This window comes from Chrysochloris asiatica, unplaced genomic scaffold, assembly GCF_000296735.1.
Source record: "Chrysochloris asiatica unplaced genomic scaffold, ChrAsi1.0 scaffold00026, whole genome shotgun sequence".
NCBI lineage: Eukaryota > Metazoa > Chordata > Mammalia > Afrosoricida > Chrysochloridae > Chrysochloris > Chrysochloris asiatica.
The window spans coordinates 7,956,380-7,978,681 of record NW_006408544.1 but is presented as its reverse complement, the minus strand read 5'-3'; the positions used below and the strand labels follow the sequence as shown (position 1 = coordinate 7,978,681).

General features: G+C 45.4%; 1 protein-coding gene across 1 annotated transcript in view; it reads left to right on the top strand.

Moving 5' to 3' along the window:
• The window catches only part of MKNK1 (MAP kinase interacting serine/threonine kinase 1), a 55,389-nt gene that overhangs the window by 29,098 nt on the left and 3,989 nt on the right, over positions 1-22,302 (top strand). The window contains 6 exon segments of the mRNA XM_006878401.1: positions 2,563-2,642; positions 4,218-4,291; positions 6,787-6,891; positions 17,042-17,097; positions 19,658-19,753; positions 21,134-21,328. Coding sequence (XP_006878463.1) covers positions 2,563-2,642; positions 4,218-4,291; positions 6,787-6,891; positions 17,042-17,097; positions 19,658-19,753; positions 21,134-21,328 — 606 coding nt within the window.

Genomic DNA, 22,302 nt, shown 5'->3' with positions numbered 1-22,302 from the left:
CATTTTAACAATTCTGACATCAACCATCCCTCACAGAGTACTCTCTACTTTTCAGCTGGGTTCAATAGTTCATTGTAATGATCTCACAGAACTCAAAAACCATGCTCATGATTATGGGTTTACTAGGAAAGTTGTTGTTCTCAGGTGCCATCGAGTCAGAACTGACTCATAATGACCCCATGCACAACAGAATGAAACAATGTCCAATCCTGGGCCAACCTCACTACCACTGCCACACTTGATGCCATCAATGATGCCACCTGGCTGATCCATCTCATTAGGAGTCTTCCTCTTTTTCTCTGACCCTCCATCTTACCCAGCATGACATCCTTCTCCAGCAACTGTTCCCTCCTGACAATGTGTCCAAAGTATGAGAGACGGAGCTTAGCCATCCTGGCCTCCAAGGAGCACTCTGGCTGCACTTCTTCCAAAATAGATCTATTGGTTCTTTTGGCGATCCATGGCACTTTTAGTATTCTTCTCCAACACCACAACTCAAAGGCATCAATTCTTCTATGGTCTTCCTTATTCACTGTATAGCTTTTGCATCCATATGAGGTTATTGAAAATACCATGGCTTGGGTCAGGCACACCTTAGTCCTCAAACTAGGGAAGTAGCTGGTTACAATTCAGGATCAGGGATCTAGTTTTTCAGTTCTCAGCTAAGCCCAGGCCTTCAGCCTGGTTAGTGTTAACAAAGTTCTCTCAGTGCCATGTTCCCTTGGCCTCTGCCCTGCTTGGACAGGTGTAACTCTGCCTGTTAAGTAAGTTCCAAATCTGTCAGTTAACCTCAGTCAGAAGGTGTTCAGCTCTAGCTTCATGGGTCGGCAAACTTGGCTCTCCCCAATTAAGTGGCTGGAGGCAGCCTACTCCACTAGCAAGTCTCCTGCCCAAAGGCATTCCGTTTTCTCGTTGAGCCAGGAAGCCCACCACTTGTCTCATGCATGTCCTTACTGCTGCTGCTGCCGCCGCTTCTCTCCCACCATTTCTCTTTACCTTTTGCCACCTGCAGTGTCACAGCTGTCTCTCTCCTGGATCAAGGAGAGACAGTACAGGGGTCTCAAGGTACAAATTACATGTTCCATTCCTAGCGCTTCTTTCTTGATAGTAGCACTATCCCCCGGCTCCTGCTTCTGAGATGGCTCATTTTGAACCAGGCAAGATGAGAAAACTGAATTCCCATGATAGGGTTCCATGTATCTCACTAGCATGGTCCTACCAGACAAAGGTGCCATGTGCCTTATTTACATTATCAGCAAGCTATCTAGTTCCCTTGGGGAGCCCTAGACACCTAGTCTGCCTAGGCCTATGCAGTCGTCACCTGGTAGGAATTGCAAAGACTGTAGACAGAGGGCCATATCAAATCATTCACTGCACCACACTTGGTGAATGCATGACCTGAATAGCTTCTGTACCTCAAAGCACTGCATTTCTCTGACTTCAGAAAATAGGTCCACAGCAGTTTACTAACAGACATGGACTTATTTAGAAAATTACATTTGGTCATAGATGTTTCTGCTGTAACATATCAGAACAATTTGAAGTATTCTGCACTGCAGTCTTTGAATGAAGGAGCAGAATGAATCATCTGTGCTGCACACCTTGCACTTGGGAGCTGTAAGACAGAGCCAGGCTTTGCAGAAGATGTGCCCACAGGCTCCACTTGCAATGGTTTGGGGTTCTCAGTGGGTTTATAGATCTTTTCAGAGTTAGTCAGTCCCTAAGGAAACCACCTACCTGTTCATCTATTGGCTCATCCATTCATTCCTTAAGCTAGTATTTGCCAAGCATGTCCAAGCACAGAATAGGGAAGGGAGCCCACCCACAGTAGTATAGACAGAGCCTCAGGTGATCTAAGAGCAGCTGTATAGGGTATAAACAGGTACAAGAACCGGTGTAGGGCAGCAAGGTCTTTGGTGTCAGCTCTGAGCCAGTTATGCCAGCTATGTCACTTACCAGAGCTGTGTACAAACTGGGTCACCTCTCCCTATCTTTGGGATGGTGGTAAGGGTTGACTAAGAATACGTATGTAGTGTAGTGTCCTGAATGCCCTTAGTACAATGTCTACCAAAGAATGAGTTCTCAGAAGAGGAAGAGCTGACTCCTGCCTGAGGGAGTTGTGGAGGTGGCACTTGACTTGGGCCTTGAAGCTTTCATTCTTCTCCAACTCTGTCTTCCACCCCCAGCACTAGGAGATCCTTCAGGAGCGGGTCTTAGTTCTAAAGGCAGAAGGAGATGCCCTACAGGGGTAGAAGCTAGGTAGAGATAGCTCTTTGTCATGTTGGTTGACTCAGTCTCCTCTGGGCAGCAAGGTGGGGGCACAGCCTTCTGTGGTGTTGTGTTTGGTCAGAGTCAAACAGGCTCAGCTGGGCTGGAGAGCCCTTGCGCCAGTCTATTGCTTTGTTGATAGAGCCACAGTGTATGTCACCGTGGCCTGCTCCAGACTTCTGCTGGAAACTGGATTTGGACTGACTTTTGCCTTGCATTCTCCCATGGGGCTTCTGCTGAAGGCGTGGTTCGAGATCATGTGGGTGTACATGACAACTTTTATTCTTCCCATAGATCATCGAAAAACAAGCAGGGCACAGTCGGAGCCGAGTATTTCGAGAGGTGGAGACGCTCTATCAGTGTCAGGGAAACAAGTGAGTATAGTGTTGGGCCCGGGTACCTGCTGCTTCTCTGGGGGGATGCTAGGCCACAGCAAATGCAGTTATTTCCTACATCTTCAGACCCCAGCCTTTAGCTCTCACTCTTCCCACAACACATACAGCGTCTGCCATCTTCCAATGTTAAAAAGGGAAGGGGGAAGAAGCAGCAGCGAAGAAGTGTATTTTCTGTTTAGACTGAAATAGTAGAACTATCAGAAATTCCACCAAGTTAGAAGAATGAATGATCTGAATTAGTAGCTGTTTTGGGGGTCGGGGAGAATGGAGTTTATTTCTTTCAAGTACAAGTGTTTCCTGGTAGAAGTCTTTACAAGTGTTTCCTGGTAGAAATCTTTAGGGACTTGCTCCAAGAAATTGATGAGGACCATGAGAATTGTTAAGAATATTTTCTGCTGTTTTCCATCCCTCACATATGTGCAAATACACTAAGGGTCCTGAAGCCTTGCTTTCCACTCTTTGCTTAATAACTGGGCCAAGGTAATGTCTAGCCCAGGCTTACTCTGCTCACCGCCAGCTCCAAATGAGTGACTCTCCCACTGTGGCTTTAAATCAGGGTCACCTCTAAGATTCTGATTCCCCCTCTCTCTCCCTTCAAGGCCGGGTCAGCAGGGAGCCAATGGCCTGGTATTGATGGCTTTGTCATTAAGCTTGTAGGATGGGGGCTGCTGTTGATTTAACTCTGGCACTGCTTCCCCGTCTTCTTTCAAATTAGGCCATTTGGCCATCTTATTTGGACGCCTTCACACTAGTAAAAGCCTGGTGTCTCCCAAAGTGGTCAGCATTTTTTTATGAGGGACAGATTTTTATTTTCAGCCCTGCAGCTTCTTAGTTCAGCATTAGAGACTCTACTTGGTTTATTTCGTTCTTTAAAAGAAAAAAAGCCCCCAACACCTCCAATATCCAGGCTGGTGGCTTCCCTACTGAGTTACAAGACGACCTTGTTGGCAGAGCACTGTAATACTCGGACAGACAGAGAGTGCTCACCGGGGAAGGCCACAAGTGCTACAGTGGCCAGAAAGGCGGCCGTTTCATTAAGCAGCGCTTAGCAGTTAGGGTCTAGCGGTGCCCACGTTAGGCCCCAAGTCTATTTGACAGATGTTTCCATTTTCTCCAGGCAATGTAAATACTGCCCTGTGATTTATGGGCAAGAGGGAGGGCAAGTAATTATTTGCTGCTTGCCTCCAGGACACACACCTACTATTCAGTGTTATTAGCCGCAATTGCTTCCAGTCGGCTGCAGATTTTATTCAGTTTAATGTGACCGGGACTTTTTATAACTCTACCTAGTGGGTTTTAGGGTTGGGGTTTGACAGCACAGACTTGGTGAAAACACCAGAGACTAAACATTATGGAAAGATAAGGTGACCTGAATCTTGCTAACACCATTGGCTACTTCTCAAACATAGGTCTTTAATAAGCATTCTGATTTCTAGTTGATTTCTGCCCTGCTACAGGGTGTTGAATGTATTTTTTGTTGTATATTTGTAAGTGGACATTAATATATAACGCCATTTCCCTTTTCCCCTCACCTCCTGGTTTTTCTTATTTAAGGAACATTTTGGAGCTGATTGAATTCTTCGAAGATGACACAAGGTTTTACTTGGTCTTTGAGAAATTGCAAGGAGGTACTTACTGTTGAGTATGTGTTTGGACTTCTGATTAAGAACCAGAGTGGTAATCATCCATCATGAATCCCAGAGACTTCTAAAACGAGTCAAGCTAATAAAAAGGATGAAGGACTTAAAAACTGCCCTTGGTTTGGGAGAAGGGAGGCCGGAGGGAAGGATGATAATTAGCATTTTGCAGAGCTTAGAATGTCACCTGTGTGGGCATTCTATAAATGCCTTTTCATTATAATAGGAGTCATATATAGATACATTTAGTCACCAATTTATCAATCCCCTATTTTGACATGTTCACTACTTAACTCAATTAATTATGGGGTGGAAGCTCTGGCATGCATTGTGAGATCTAGAAAGGCTCACCACAGGGGAGGAGGCTCCCATTGTTTGAGAGACACACCCAGGATAGAGAGAAGGCCTGAGAATGTGCCATATTTCTAATGGAAAGGTTCTACTCTTGACCACCACCATGACTGCCATCACCTCACATACAATATCACTGAGATATATGTTTTAACTTGTTCTTCTAACATAAAGAAGGAATAGAAACCCCTTTGCATCTCGTCTCTCTCCCTACTCCAAGATGCAGTTGCAAAGCGAAAGTTTGGAGGATGGGGCTCTGGAACTAGGTAAAGGACCTCATGGAGGGGCTTGGTGGTTATGGCTATGTTCTTTAGAAACCAGCCAAGCTAGGCGTAAGCCCAGCTCCATCATTTACTAGCTGTGTGACCTTGGGCAAATCACTTAACCTTTCCAAACAGTTTTCTCATCTGTAAACTAGAGATAATAAAGGCACCTATCTCATTAGCCCCTGAAAAGATTAAAAGAGATAAACCGTGTGAAATGCTTAGCACAGTACCACTTAGCATCTCGATTCTGACTCATGGTGATCCCATGTGTGTCCAAGTAGACCTGTGCTGTGGTGGGTTGTCAGACTGATTTTTTTGAAATAGCTCTACAGGTTCCTTGTCTGAAGTACCTACCTCTGGGTGCTCTCAAACCACCAACCTTTTGGTTAGCAGTCAGATGTGTTCATTATTTCAATAAATGTTAGCTGTTATTATTTAAATAATTGGGTATTCTGGGGGCTATCTTAAATGTATGTGGGAACATTACTTTCCCTTTTGATGAGTTTGGAATAGACTCACTGAGCAGAGCATACTAGCAGCCTAGTCAAGAGCCGGTTTTCTGGGAATGTGCCCTAGAGTGTTGAGATCTCTAAATTGTTTAATAAGTGAAATATCTTTGGCAGTTCTAGCCTTTCCTCCCTCATACCCTCTCCATGCCAAAAAAAAAAACCCAGGTAAATAAGCCTGTGTGTCTTTTTTGGGGAGTACATAAAGATAATGCATTCAGCCTAGAAATACTGATTTCCACTAGTGCGTATAGACCACAAGGAGTCAAGCCATCTGCTCCTGCCTCTGTTTACCCCTGAATTACCCGTGTGAAATGCTACATGGAATGGTCATCATCTGTAGCCTTATGCTTTAGAGTGTGGCCCACTTTGGCTAGAAGCAGTAGGTAAAGAAATTGTGGTTGTGGTTGCCTCGGGGCAGCCCATCCTCACAGCATTTGGACTACAAGTGCTACAGGTGGGAAGTCTGAACAGGCTCAGACTTAACTCAGCTTAAGTCCTGGTTCCTCCACAGACTGGTACATGATCTTGGACATGTTGCTTAAACATACTTGGCCTCCATTTCCCCATCTACAAAATGGGATAACTAATACTACCCATTTTGTACAGTTGTGGTAAGTAAAAGATGATTTGTTTAGAGAGTCATAGTGCTTGGCACATAGTAACTATTCCATAAATATTATCCATTTTTACTAAAATAATAAATAGGACAGTTTAGGGGAAAAACAGGTCTTTGCCCTTTTTCTAGACTTTTACATATCTGGTGAAGGTGTGGCATTTCCTTTTGAAGGCTTGTGCCTCATTTGGATCTGAGATCAGATGCAAAGGAAGAAATGCTCTTACAGAAAGGATCCCTCAAACCCACATGTGTTCACTTTTAGTTCGTTTTGATATTCAGAAGGCAAATTAGCCCCAATGGCACTAATGGTTTTTGGTTGTTCTCCTTCCCTTCTGTACTCAGCATATCTATATGTCCAGGAGATTAGAATCCAGTGTTGCTTAACAGACACATCATCTGGTACCTCCTCTGTACCTCTGGACCTTTAATGTTGGTGCTACGAGGGGGCATCAAGTGAAGTCAATGACCCTAGGTGACAGAATAGAACTGTCTCGTCGGGTATTTTTGGCTGTGATCTTTATGGAAGCAGACCAGCAGGTCTTTCCCACAGATCAACAGCTGATCTTTCACTCAGCAGTCAAGTGCTTAACTGTTTGTACCACCAGGGCTCCTTGCTGGAGACTTAGCAGTGAATAAGCCTATGTTCCTACCCTCAGAAAACTCCCAAACATGTGGTAACTTAACCTCTAAGATATTAGACATACTAGAGCTGAGAGTCTTTCCTGTGTCCCCGCTGCTCCCCAGGCTCCATCTTGGCCCACATCCAGAAGCGGAAGCACTTCAATGAGAGAGAAGCCAGCCGAGTGGTGCGGGATGTTGCTGCAGCTCTTGACTTCCTACATACCAAAGGTGAACCACAGTTTTGCCTTGCTAACTGAACCTCTGGGTCCCAAAGCTTAGGGAGTAGGCCAGCCAGAGGACTTGGTCCAGGAGAAAGTGCAGTTGGCAGGCAACTTGAGATTCAAACCCACTTATGAGCATGAGGAGATAGTCCAGAATGTGTCCTAGGTTCCTGACTTGAATGGGAAGTAGATGGTGAGTATTAACCAGGATAAGGATAGAGGAAGAAGAACAGAGAGGGAAAAGAATAAATTTCATGTTGAGCAATGTATGGTGTATGTGTGAATGTGTTTGTGGATGATACTTTGTTTGGGTTCAAGCTCAGAAGGGACAATCCTTCTGCATACGGTTGCCAAGAGACCAAAGAAGCAATCAGGAGTCAGTACAAGAGACGTTAGTTTATTAAAGAAAAGAAACGAGATGGTTTACAAACAGGGAAGCTTACTAAGCTAGGACAAGAAGAGTGGCTGTTTCCAGTGGCAGTCTACTAGACAGTCAAGATTTTCCATGTGAGGGGCATGAGGATAGGGTCTTTTTATGTTCTGGGGTATGATAACTTCACATGTGTCAGTGCAATTAAGGGTGCTATATGGAATATGGAAAAGGTAGGAAAACCACAAGGTACTGGGCTGCCTGCTCCTTCCTAGAGAACAAAGGGCTTTGTTATGCATAGCAGGAGGAGGGTCTGTCTGCTACTTCCTAGCATATGTGTAGGAGTGTTGGTGTGCATAGTGGGAGCAGGGGAAAGGATAGGAGATACGATTTGAGTTGACATTAGGGTGGCCATTTTGGAGCATTTGCACTCTATCCCTACATTCCACCTCACTGCCCTTTAGTGACCCTTACAATCTTACTGCCCATATTCTGCACAATCCCTGAGGCCTCGGCATTGGAGAGTTGTAACCAGAGTTCACAGCAACAGTGTTTATTACAACAAAGCACTATCGCCAGGCTCAAGATCCCAACAACAATTGATAGGAAAATAAGTCACCATGCCGAGTGAGGATAAGGAGTTGAGCCAGCTTGAGAAGAAGTCATTAGATAACTGCTGGATTATAGAAATGTGGCCCTGCATCTGCTGTAGGGCCATGGAAATGTTAGGGTGGTGATTGGGTGTATACACACAACATCCAGTCTGGATGGGAGCACAGGTGTCTCCCTGAGCAGCCGTGAAAACATCTAGGGCCATGTGGTTTTGTAACACCACCTTGTGAATCTGTTCTGTTTCAGATGACAAAAAAAGTAAGAGCATGGTGGGTTTGATTTAAAGCAGTGGCAGTGCAGTATGTTTCACTAGGACCTCTACTTGCCATTCAGTATTGGAGGCCAGGACTGCAGGGGGATAAAACCACCAGGAGGTGTGTTTGGCCCAATGGTTGCAGCTGTAAACTGTAACCCAGCTGCTGGGTTTAACAGTCAGGCATTTGTAATTGGTGCTAGGGCTATAGGGCTGTCCCCATGTGTATTAGCCTATCCACTTGTAGGGTAGATAATGCCATCCATGAGACCCACATATCCAGAGCTAGTTCCAAGGGGAGGGGGAAGACTCCAACCCTATCTAACCACAAATAATTGGTGGCATGCTTGCCGTAGAAATCAGCCCATATTACAGCTGTGATTGGTAGGGGCTCTCTCTATACACCATGAGGCCTCATGGTTTAATTGGATTTATATCACTGACAGCCACCCCAGACTATCCCACACAATGTAACTGTGAGTATAAGTAGCATTAATTTGTTCCAGTACAATATGGAACATACAGGAACAAGTATGGTTCCATGATGGAAGTTGTATAGAACAATTAGCTAGAAGCATTGGGAAATGCTCACAGACTCTCCAGCCTGTCTCCACCTTGTCAAGCAGGCCCAAGCACTGTGTTAGCAGGTGCATTCTCCTTGGCATGCCCACAACAGAGGAGGGAGGGAGCTTTCCACACATTCAACAGACTGACTGATTCTTCACATCTGCAGACATGGTGGCCCAACTGGCAAAAACATTACCACATACTCTAAGGGCAGAAGGACAGAGACAAGGCTTGTCCATCTTGCATTGGAGGTTGAGATCTCTCCCTGGTTTGCAGTACCATACTATTTGTCCTTAAGGGTCCTCTTGGGTTGGGAGATTTGTATCATCCAATGTAGGGACTGCAATGCTCCCTCAGGGAATGGGATCCCTCCTGAGATGGAAAAACTGAAAACTCTCAGGAGGTGCTGGATTAAACCATGGGGATCCTTTTAAATGTACCTTTAGCCCTACTCCCTATGGAGCCAAAAAGCCAAACAAACAGGGACCTGTTTGCCATCTAGGCCAGGGAAGGAGATAACAGACTTCCCTGGCCTAGATCCTGGGGCAACAGCAAGAGAAGATTGTGAGCGTCTCCAGACACTGGCAAGGCGTATTCACATGTGGTGAATATTTGGATTCTCATGGCCTTCTGCAGTTCCAGTGTGAGCAACTGATAGACACTGAGTCGGGTCTGCCTTTGATAATCATTGCAGAGCCTCTGGTAGTTTCCATGTCCACTGTTGTAATGAGTCTGTGCCCTGGTGAAGGTTTGCTTCAGGATTCCATTCACCCATTCCACCCACTAGCCTATCAGCAGTAGGATTGTATGGGAGGTGAAAATGCCATGCAAATCCCAGACCATCTGCCCACTCCTGGGTCTCCTGTCCAGTGAAATGAGTCCCCAGTCACTATCAATGTCAGTGGGAATGCCGTAGTCCACACAGAGCTGGAAGAGACCTTGAATAGTGGAACACTGAGTAGCCCATTTGCACAGATATGCTTGCAAGAGTTGTGTAATAAGTGTCTGCATGTTAGGGGAAACCAACAGTTGTCAGACATAGAGAGGGGCCTTGGGTAATCCACTTGCCACCGTCTGGCAGGCATGTCCACCTGGGGTAGTCTGCCCATCTGATAGGGAATGGTTTATGTCGTTCTAACAAGCAGCTAGGGCACTCACTGTTGGCAAGCCTCCACAATTTGTTTCATGGAGATGGGGAGGCTCATCTCATTGGCGCTGGCCTATAGTGTATGTTGCCCTTTATGACCTGTTTTTCTGTATAGCCATTCATCCACTGGTTCTACCAGTACTTGCTGTATGGCATGTAGCTAGGCCAGCTCATCAGCTTGAGTGTTCCCCAGCTGCACAATGTAGACTGTGGAGATATCTCTGAGAGAGAGTGGTGAAAGTCTAGTGTTCCCCACACCCAGCCATTGGAAGGCAAACTGTTCTTGATTGTCAGAGTCAATGGAGATACTAAAAAAGGCATTAGGTCAATGCACAAAGTGACGAATACCTAAGCATTCTCCAGTATGGTTGAGGAAAGAAACAATATTGGGTACGGATGCATGAGGAGGTGGTACCACCTTATTAAGGTCACAATAGTCTACAGCCATACACCATGCTCCATCTGGCTTCTGCACTGGCTATACTGGGGTATTGAGTGGACTGTGAGTGGGCCTAATAATTCCCTCCCAAGCAAGTTCAGCTACAGTGGCTGTAATCTCCTCGTGCTACCAGATATAGACAGTATTGCTTGATGTCAACCACTCGGCAGGGTAGGCATCAATGGAGTAGGGTCCATTTTGGCTGTTCCCGAATAGCAGATTTTACCACATGATCTCTTAAATGGAACTCTCCTATGGTGGTCATAGTGTTAACCTTCCCGGTAGGTCCATCCCTAGGATATATTTGGGGAGAAGAGAAATGTATACTTTATATTCCTTTGGGGTGCAAACGGCCAATCCTCAGAGTCAAAGCCACTTGGTGTACTTTGTGCTGCTCCCATACCCATCAGTTGCACTAAGCAGTCCCTGGAACCAGTGGATGTTTTCATAAACTAGAGTACACTCCGCCCCATCTCCACTAGGACTAAAACAGTTTATTTCTTGGAGACCAATGGATGGTTAATTCTGCATGGGGCTTCCAGTTCCTCAATAGTCTCCCTGTCCGAGGGCCAGGAGAACCTTGGCAAGACTGCTAGTCAAGCCAGGTGGCATTGCACATACTGAGGTTACACTAGAGGCAGGGTGGGTCCTTAGAAATTGTTTCTACCGGTGAATTGCTGCTCAGGGCTGCATTGGGCTGTTTGTCAGTTTCATGTTGGAGGGGTGCCAGCAGCAAGCAAGTCAGTCCACATTGCTTTCTAGTAATTCGGACTGGACCTTATTGCTACTTTACTTGCCCATTCCACCCCCTCCTGCATTCCCACATCCTGAACATCCAGTGGGGCACTGTTTTGGGTTTCACCCAGGTCAACTTGAGCAGCCTTGGACACTGGCTGTCCCACAGTGGGTCTCAGTATGAACACCAGGGTTACATACCACTGGTTAGAAGCCAAATGTAAAATGACATCCTTTATTCCACCTGTGAGCAGCTTATTTTCTTGGCCCCAATAATGTTTTGTGTACACAGCGTGTTTCATCTTAAGCTCTCTCATCACTTCCTGCAATTCTACTATAGTTGCTAAGCCTATGAGGGAGGTCTCCCTCATTTGGCCAGGCTGCTCTGCAGGCTGCAGTCACCTATACCAGGAGTGATACTATGTGGTTCTTGTTGATTTGCAGTACAGAGACCTGACTCAGTGAGCAGGATAGGTACTAACAGAAGCCATCCTAGACATTGCAAGGCTGATGAGGACTATCCCATTGTGTCCCGCAGGTGGAGGAGCCAAGTAGCCACAGACTCTTCCTTTCAGCCTATACCAAATTGCCAGTTCTACTAACTTGAAAGATATGTAGTCCCTCATTGTTGCATTCTGCCAATGTTTGGGGACCAGCAGATCAGCAGGATCCACACCAATTGGGCAGGGTTGGGCCATTTTAAATTTAGTAACCAAAACTGGTTGGGCCTCAAGATAGGGAATCCCTATCTCTTCTTCCTAATTCTCCCCTTATGACTCAGTTGAGAACTCCAGTGGGTCCCACTGCTTGGGGTCCCAGTCTGCCTTCATAATTACTGCCTGCACGTGCTGTCGTGGCAGCATTGTCATTTCACTTTGGCTAGCCAGCAGGCTAGGGTCCCCATGGTGGAATCAGAAGTTTGGAGACAGACATGCATATCGATGTCAGTGGGGATGCCATAGTCCACACAGCTGAAAGAGACTTTGAATAGTGGAACACTGAGTGGCCCATTTGCACGAGCCTCTCATTCTAAATGTAGCTCATCCTTCAATCACTGGGCTTCTGTCCGTACAACCATCTTTGCTTCTATAGCAGCATGGACAGTGTGTAGGAGGGGCCAGGCTACTGAGACAACCAGTGCCCTAGAGTCCTTCTTAGCCTTATAGACCCCCAAATCCCTGTAGGAGATCCATTCTTGTAGAGTTTTGGGAGCATCCCGTACTCACAAGTCAGTCCCCAAGTCTCTAGCAAACATGGAAGCCAATAGCCATCCTAGGATTTCCCCTTGTTGTTGTTGTCAGGTGCCATTGAGTCAGTTCTGACTCACAGCGACCCTATACACAACAGAGCGAAACACTACCTGTTCAATTATTGCCACACTTGAGCCCATTGATGCTGCCATATTGCCAGTCTATCTCGCTGGGGGTCTTCCTCTTTTTCTCTGACCATCCACCTTACCAAAGATAATATCCTTATCCAGCGACTGGTTCCTACTGACAATATGTCCAAAGTATGAGAGACAAAGTTTGGCCATCTTGGCCTCCAAGGAGCACTCTGGCTGCACTTCCACTGCAGCTGATTTGTTGGTTCTTTTGGCAACCCATGGCACTTTGAGTATTCTCCTCCAACATCATAACTCAAATGCATCAATTCTTCTACGGTCTTCCGTATTCACTGTCCAGATTTCATATGCATGTGAGGTTATTGAAAATACCATGGCTTGGGTCAGGCGCCCCTGAGTCCTCAAGCTGACATCTTTGCTCTTCAGCACTTTCAAAAGGTCTTGTGCAACAGATTTGCCTAATGCAATATGCCATTTGATTTCTTGACTGCTGCTTCCATGAGTGTTGATAGTTGATCCAAGAAGAATGAAGTCCTTGACAACTTCAATCTTTTCTCCATTGATAAGAATGTGTATTGGTCCAGTGGTCCCTTACAGAGTCCTTTTGCCCTCCCATCTCATCTCAAGAGTCCTGATCTTTTTGGCCTTCTGGATCACTTGCAGCTTTTGGGTTCAAACCCAGGAAGGAAAATCCTTCTGGATATGTAATTGCTGAGGAACCAAAAAAGCAACCAGGAGTCAGTCTGAGAGACATTAGTTTATTACAGAAAAGAAAAGAGGGTTTACAAACAGGGAGACTTACTAACCAAGACAAGAACAGCAGCTGTTTCTAGTTGTGGCCAGCTGGACAGGCAAGATTTTCTACACAAGGGGTGTGGGCTAGGGTCTTCTTATATCATGGGGTATCCAAGCTCCATATGTGTCAGGGCAGTGAAGGGTGGTGTGAGGAACACAGAAAAGGTAGGAAAACCACAAGGTGCCAGGCTGCCTTTCCCTAGAGAACAAAGAGTTTCAATATGTGTGGCAAGAGGAGCAGGAAGGGATAGGAGGTACGGTTTGAGTTGACTTTACAGTGACCATTTTGGAGCATTTGTGCTCTATCCCTACATATATACTTCTTTTCTTTTATCTGATGAAGAATGTAAAGCTTATGCTTACTACCAGTGTTACCCTTTCTCGTCTTTTAAAATGCCATTTTTTTCTCTTTTCAAAATTGGTATGATTGTGTGTGTGTATGTGTTGTTTTATATTTTGCTCACAATAAATGACAAATGCTTTTTTCTGTTTACCATGGTAAATCTGTGGTATCAGTTGATTATCACAGTGGTAAATAGCAGGTTGCTGTTGTTTGAATGTTGCTAGGGGGCTTTAAAAATTTTGTGGGAAAATGCCATTGTCTTTTCATTCTGTTTTCCCCAAAACTTTTTGAAGACCCTTGTACCTCAGTGTATGATTCCATTCCTAGGACTGATTATTGAAGAACTTTTGTAGTGAGTTAAATCTCCTTGCAGATTGTTTTTACATTTCCATATGTTTGACTATTACATACTTTTTTTTTTAATTTGATGAAGCTAACTGCAGTGCAGTGCTATGGGAAAAGGGAACTCGGCTTCTTCACCTTTTATCTAGCTATATACTTTCTCAATAATAATGCCTACCGCATAGAGTCACAGTGAGACGTCAGAGAGATCATATCAGTGACAGTTGCAAACACTATATTAGCATTTATCACGTGCTAGGTGGTTCAAGGAGTCCTGGTGTGGCGCTGTGGGTTAATATGCCAGACTGCAAAGCCGTTTGAACTGTAAGGTCGGCGGTTCAAGCTCACCAGTCACTCCTCAGAAACCTGTACAGGGTCGCTATGGGTCAGAACTGACTCAACGGCACTTAACAACAAAGGCAGTTCAAACTCACCAGTCGTTCCTCGAAAACCCTATACAGGGTGGCTATAGGTCAGAACCGACTCCGATAACCTTCAACAACAACAACAAAGGCATTATATTCTGGGGAGTGAGGTGGCTCCATATGATAAGCCCTGGACTGTGAACCAGAAGGGAGCAAAATGTGGCTTTCAGCTCTCATGAAGATTTTTTAAAAGCTTCGGAAACCCTCTCCATGGTTGCTATGAGTTGGAACTAACAACAACAGGCACTATTCTAAACCTTGTATATGTAGTAACTCCCTTTTGTCGTTGTGCCTGTGTATTTATATGTATCGTATGTCGGACCCAACTCGATGGCACTTAACAACAACAACATAGATGAAGCCTAAGGAGTCCTGGGGACACAGCGGTTAAGGAGTTGGAGTTCAGCTGTTGACTGAAAGGCTGCCAGCTCACACCCACTCTGCGGGAGAAAGGCCTAATACTCTGCTTCCATAAACATTACAGCCAAGGAAACCCTGGGGCAGTTCACCACCACCACCACCACCACAGATGGAGCATGGTGCTTGGCACATAGTTGTTGTTTAGTGCTGTCCTGTCGATTCTGACCCATAGTGACCCTGTATAGGGTTTCCATGGAGCAGCTGGTGAGCTTGAACCACTGACCCTGCAGTTCAAATGACTTTGCAGTCTGACGCATTAGCCCAGAGCGCCACACCAGGACTCTTATTATTTCCTCCACGCTCATTCCTAATATCAATTCTTTACCGATTTTTATCCCTAATATCAGTTCCCTTGAAGAAAAGTATTTGTCTGGTGGGCAGTGGGAACAAAAGAAATAACTTGGCTCCGTTCCCTTAACTCTGTGGATACTGGCCAACCACAGTAGTGATGAGTGCTTAGGACCATTTGTCTGCCTGCCTTGTATGCATCCCACTCAGTGCCAACTGCACTACATGGCAAAGTGCAGACTGGTGTGCATGTGGGGGGCGGCTCAGGTTCACGGAGTCCTCTCATGCTGAAAAGAGCTCTCTCCGTACTGACAGCGCCCACAATGGGGGGCTTGACTCGCACCTGGGCTGGAAATTCCACAGCATGATGAATAGCAGCAGTTCTGTTTCTGAAAGCTGGGATGCATGTAGGTAACGCCTGCCTGACAGAGATTTACAACTGCTCCCCAAGCTGCCTCCATAGATTGCAAAACTGGGTCACTCTTTTTACAAGACCCATACCTTGGAGGAGGGTAAAGGCAGTTTTATTTTATTTATTTATTATTTTTACCAAAGGGAATGGGGGCTGGTGGTGTCTTAGGAGTTCTGAAGTGCCTATTAACATCTCGCTGGCCAGCTGCCCACGTGACGAGAGTTGGAGGGGATGAAAAACGATTTCCAGCTGAATTTGGTTGTTTTCTAAATAACTTCATGCTGGGAAGATGAATTGAGCAAGAATGGGTCAGCCCTGAAACAAGTTTCATACTTTTTAAATATGGTCACACTGCCGCTTAACCTCTGGGAAATGAACCTACCTGGGCACCAATGGCTGGTGAGCTCACACGGGCAGGCCGGTTATTACAGCAGGGCTCGCTGAGTTCTCAGGCTGGGGGGCCACGGGGCCATTGCCACCTATTTGGAGAGTAAGACTCCGTGTGTGTGACTCGTGATCCTTCTGTGGGAGCACTTGTAATGGAAAGTATCTTTCACTTTTAGTGTGGCGGCCTGTAGCCCGATTCAATTTGTGCAGCCTGGACTGAGTTGCTCTGGGTTCTCATTCAATTAGGTGACTGATGAAGTTACTTAACCTGTTCAAGCTCAGGTGTTTCCTCTCCAGGGAAGTGCCTCAGGTGAACTGAGCCTTTGCCACCCAGAAGGTAGTGGAGGATGCCTAAGTTGATCATCAAGAGAGTTTCAGTAAAGCAGATTCGGCTTTTCCCACCTACTCCTGCCAACCTGAGATCCTCTGTCTGACTTTTGCTTGATCCTCCAGCCCTTCAGTCTCTGCGTTGTGCATTCTGCTGGTTTTTGAGTCTGCCTCTAGAACACCATGGCCCAATGAGTTGGTTCTTTGTCCCTGTCTTCAGTTAGAAGGCACTTTTCCCCAGGTGTCTTCTTGCCCAGATTGGCAACTTTTATCCCCTCATGGAGTCAGTTGCTATTTGCAGACTCCTTCCTGAGAGAAGTTCTGACCAAAAAGCAAGGAAGGGAGGCTCCTCTTCAGAACAGCCCCCTCAAACCAAAGTGGCCCTTGCTGTGTTTCCATGGGGCTGTCTTGGCCACGCAGAGCAGGCAAGGAGGGAATCAGACAAGCTTTGGGAGATTTGTTCACTAACACTTGATCCCCTGAACATTGAGGGAGTCCCACTGAAGGAATGTTTTCATTTTTTTTAATTGGCCACACAAGAAGAAATGAGGTAGAGCAGTCAAGCCCCCGGAGAGATTTAAACAAGGCACTAATTATTTCTGCATTGCTCTTCCCAGCATTGACTTTGCAGAGCTCTTTGCTCTGCTTTGCATTAGACTTTCTTACTGTTGGTTGTCACTGCAGTGCTGAAAGGCAGGCTGACTGGATTCATTTAGCCCTTCTTATCCCTGCCAGACTTCTAAAGTCCCTGCTTCAAAAGAACTTGCAGAATCAACTGTGCTTTGGGTCTGTGTCTCTGGTTGCTTCTGCCTCCTGCAGCTCGTTGATTTTTTAATGTACCATAATTGGGAATTAATCTGCGAACAACAGCATTTGGAAAAAATTAATTGTGTGTGGAATGTTTGATAATTATGTGCATGTGTTAACTATTTCTTTACTCTTTGTCATTTCAGGCATTGCTCACCGTGACCTGAAACCAGAAAATATCTTGTGTGAGTCTCCAGAAAAGGTACTTTGGATCTGAGTTGGGACCTTACAGTTTACACTGATTTGAGGAAGCCCCCTTTACTTTCAGCATCGATTGTTGACAGTCCTCTCAGGCTCAGATACCAACTTGAACTGTGTTAATACCTCATATAATACAATGGCCCTGCATTCCAAGTTGGGTGTTCCTCATCATCGGTGAGATTAATTTAAGCCTGAGAGTTTGTATATATTATGTGATACTGGCACAAAATTAATGTTTTCCAATCCAGAGCAGTTGATGCGAGCCATCAACAAGTCAATCTTACAGAAAGCATATCTGTACCTAAATGAGGCTCCATTACAGTGTGTATGCCAGATGGTTTCCACAACTGGAATAATTAGTAAGTTCTTGAAAAGGATTTTTATTTCCTTTCTTTTTTCCAAAGGTGGCCATTAAAAAAAAATTCACACTTGATTAAACAAATGCAACCTACTTTAAGACTTGACCTAACTCAATCTACTAGTAAATGGAAATATTTGTATTTCCAAAAATGTGTGTGAGTTTGACAAATTCTGTGATTCTAAGGAGAGAGTTAGGTATTGGTGGTTTGGATGACCCACGTTCGTGCCTGTGTGTATGGAGACGTGCACTTGTGTGGCATGAGCACACATGTCTTGGACTGGACTAAACCACGGCTTAATAAATTAGGAATGCTGTTAGCAAATACATGCATCAACTTAGAACTCTTTGGTGGGGAATAATCGTTAGTTTCAGTAAGATCCTGTGCCTTCCTATCAATGGTTCTGGCACAGGACTTGATAGTATAATTATTATTAATAATTGACATTAGTATCTGTTCACTGCTTGTATTGTGACACGTACTGTGCTAAGTTACCTTATTTCATTTAGTATTTAGAAAGTATTAATAAGTAGAAAATATTATCATCCTCATTGTATGGCTAAGGGAATCAAAATTGCTCGGAGACAGTAAGAAACTTGATCAAGGTCACTCAGGTAGTAGGTAGTAGAGGCTAGACTAAAAATAAGGTAACCTGACCCTGCAACTCCAGGAATGCTCTGAACCACACTGTTAACAGTGCTTCCGGCTTATCATGTACTCCATTGCCTTTGTTGCATATAATCTTCATGGCACAGGTTTGTTGCCTCTCTTTTATGACTGAAAAAAACAAAAATTAAGAAGCTAGGTGAGAAAGGTGCACCTGACCCAAGCCATGGTATTTTCAGTAACCTCATATGCATGTGAAAGCTGGACAGTGAATAAGGAAGACTGTAGAAGAATTGATGCTTTTGAGTTATGGTGTTAAAGGAGAATATTGAAAGTGCCATGGGCTGCCAAAAGAACCAACAAATCTGTGTTGGAAGAAGTATAGCCAGAGTGCTCCTTGGAAGCCAGGATAGCCAAATTTCGTCTCTCATATTTCAGACATATTGTCAGGAGGGACTAGACATATTGTCAGGAGGGTCATAGAAAAAGAGGAAGAGCCTCTGAGAGATGGATTGGCAAAGTGGCAGCATCAATGGACTCAAGCATGGCAACAATTGTGAGATTGGCCCAGAACCGGGCAGTATTTCGTTCTGTTGCATAGGGTCGCTATGAGTCAGTACCAACTCGATGACACCTAACAACAACAACAGGTGAGAAAGAAAGGAAGAGAGAAGCTGAGACTTGCCCATGTTGCCTTAGTGGGTAAATGGCTGACCTGGGACTCACAGAATCAGCCTTTTTGTCCCCTTAAGGACTCACTGTGATACACACAACAGACTGCCTGCATGGTAAGCATCAGACATGAATCCTCCGGGCTGTGATCTCAGACACGGCGTCCAGTCCTGGTACACTTGGCTGCGATGTTGACTCCACCTAGGGTGACCAACTGTACCAGTTTTCCTAAAACTGCAGGGGGCAGGGGGTTTTAGGATACAAGACTTTCAATGCTAAAACCAAAGTCCCAAGCAAGCAAACCAGGACAAGTTGGTCACCCTATGTCGCCTGAGGTGGTCAAAGATTTTACTCAAAGTTGCCTTGCTCTCTGCTGAATGAGCTACAAGGAGTTTGTTATTGAGGGATACATATTAATTGGTCTAGCTTCTGTGCTGCAAACTGTATCATTGTTTACTGCAAGTCTTTCATACTGATTTCATAATAAGCTCACAGCAGTCTTAACACATTAGCGTAGAGAACTAAGATGAGAGTGGAGTTCCTGGATAATCCAGTTGGTTTAAGCACTTGACTACTGGCTGAAAGGTTGGAGATTCAGCCCCACTCAGAGGTGCCTCAGAAGGCAGCCCTGATGATCTGCTTCCAAATGGTCACAGCCTTGAAAACACTATAGCGTAGTTCTACACTGCACACATGGGGTTACTGTGAGTCAAATTAACTAACAACAATGGCAGCGAGGAAAGAGTGTGGAAAAGAGGACATGTTGGGCTAAATCCTCAGGTGATTTCTAGTTAACCCAAGGAGAATGAGTACAACCTGACAGAAAAGGCTGGCCTTCAGTGTGACAGTCAGACAACCCCATTTAGTCCTGTGGTCTCCTCATGGGTTGTATTTGTAACCTTTGGTTTCTGTTTTCCTTTTCAGGTGTCTCCAGTGAAAATCTGTGACTTTGACTTGGGCAGTGGGGTGAAACTGAATAGCTCCTGCACCCCCATAACCACGCCAGAGCTGACCACTCCAGTACGTATGGCTAGGCACTCCCTTCTGGATGCTTGTACATTTGTAATGCCCTCTGACCCAAAGCTGTGAAATCCTGAACAGAAGGCAAAAACCAAGTGTGTCTGTACCATTTGTAGCTGGCTGAATTGTCACTTGGTAGACCCTGTACCTCATAGAATTAGTGTTTAGCTGCTAATGAAACTGACATTAAAACTTTTAGTTTGGGGTGGGCCTACTCTGCTAACAAAGAGACAAAGACTTGTATCGATAGCTCAGACTGAGTGCCAACTCCTGACCCAGTTAATGACAGACACTACTCCCTTTCACGTATGAGCATGGGGGCTAGCTTTGTGAGTCCCCTCTCAACTGCTGAAGTCACAGCACATCCATGTTTGCCCCCACAGTGGAGCAGAGGGTCTCTCTCCATGGAATTGTGAGGCTCTCGACTGTATGCCCGAGGATTGCTTGACTAAGTTAGCTGTTGCTTTCTGACTTCACATTTCACACCCAGCTGGTGCTATGGGGAGCTACTTCCTAATATATCACTTGTACATTCTTCATATACTGTAATTATTATGATTCTTTTGAGATTTACATGCTTCATAAGTGAATTTTATATATTTAAATATGCTTAAATGGTGTCTTATTCTCAGCAACATTATTAGGCATGTTTCTGTATTAGCTTTTAATACACTGGGCTACTTTGTTCTCAAAGTCATTAACTCTAATTGCCAATAACAAAGAAAATATCCTTTCTTCAATTACTCTCTTCCCATCAAATTAGTTTTTGTGTGTGTGTGTGTGTGTGTGTGTGTGTGTGTGTGTGTGTGTGTGTCAGTGTCCTGAACCAGAAATAACATGGAGGGGCTATTATTTGTTTTATTCCTTTCAGCAGTTTTCTGTACAAGAATAGTAGGAAGGAATCTTGGATTCTGTCTTGGACTAATCTCCGCTCAGTTCTAGACCTTGGCTTTCCCGTCTATAGATGTGTTTGTTCTAAGAGCTCTCCCAGCTTTGATGGTCTCTTGTTTCTTAAATTCCTACACTTCTTTGCTCTGAGTTAGCAGGGTGAGTGGACAGGATTTCACTAAGAAATCCTTGTTTTCTGACATTGGAGCTCCATAGATCGTCTTCCCAGAGCAGTACTCTTGGCACATCTAGGTACTTATACGAGGTAGGGAGTTTCCTGGAGATTACTGACCAAGCGTTCTGCCCGCTCGAAAATACCTGAAAGATAGGAATGTGACTTGGACCTCACCACGTTGGTCATTAGGGATTATAGGACTCCATTTACAAATATTCAGCCTTTCTCAGTAAGTTCCCATTATATTCTCCTTTTTGTTGTTCCCTAACTAAGCTTCTTTCTCCTGCCTTTCCCCACTCTCCAACCCGTACCAACAGTGTGGTTCTGCAGAATACATGGCCCCTGAGGTGGTGGAGGTCTTCACCGATGAGGCCACTTTTTACGACAAGCGCTGTGACCTGTGGAGCCTGGGCGTAGTCCTCTATATCATGCTGAGCGGATACCCGCCCTTCGTTGGTCACTGTGGGGCCGACTGCGGCTGGGACAGGGGAGAGGTTTGCAGGGTTTGCCAGGTGAGTTCAGCCCCGGGACCCGCTCGCAAGACTCTGATGGGAGTCAGTGTGGTTGGACTGCCAAGCAGGACTGAGCTTGGGGAGTGTTCCTGATCTAAAGGAGTTTTCTAATGTCCTGGTCCTCTCCTAGCCAAGAGCAATGCTTCCAAGAGACAGTAAAAAAAGAGGAGAACAAGATCCAGGGATTGGAGGCCAAAAGTAAGGCCCTAACGTGTGGGAAGTGTTCTCCCCTACCTACTTCCCCGTTGTACTGATGACCATATTATGGGCAGCCTCAGCCCTGTGATTCAGGCTGTAGAGGACAGCAGTGGACTGTGGAAGACAAGGTGGGAGTTCAAGTGCTTCTGGCACTGGTAGGAGGAGACCTTTCTGAGCATTTATTCCCTCATCTGCCAAAGTGGGTAATGATAGCCATCCTGTCACACTCTGAGCCCAGCTGGGAAGTTCAAGTGGAGCCAGAGAGAACCTTACAGAGCAACTAAGGTGCTGGTGAAGGCAGCCTTCCCAGCCAAGGATCTGTGTTCACAGCCTGAGACCCTTTCTCTGCTGGAGTCAGTCCATTGTCCCCTTGACAGGGCCAGACATGTCACCTGCATGGACAAACACCATCTTTTATTTTCTGAGGGTACAAAAGAAATGGGAAGCATGTTTAAGGCAGCCCTGGGGAGTTGGTGTGGAGAGGGCAAGGTGAGGCCCAGACTCTAATCCCTGCACCATCCACCAGCCACTCATTGTGTCGTGCCAGGTAAGTCCCTTCCCCTCTCTTTGTGAGAAGTGGACAAAGATGAGTTGGAAGGAGCCATGATTCTGTATATTTCAACAAGCGTTCACTGAGCACTGGTTCTGGGCCAGACTCGGAGTTGGCCAGGCTGCCGGAGTACAGGAGACATAATCTCTGCCCTCCAGGAACTCATGGGCTCTTTTGGGTTTCTCAGCTTTACACTACTGACATTGAAGGCTAGATAATTCTTTGC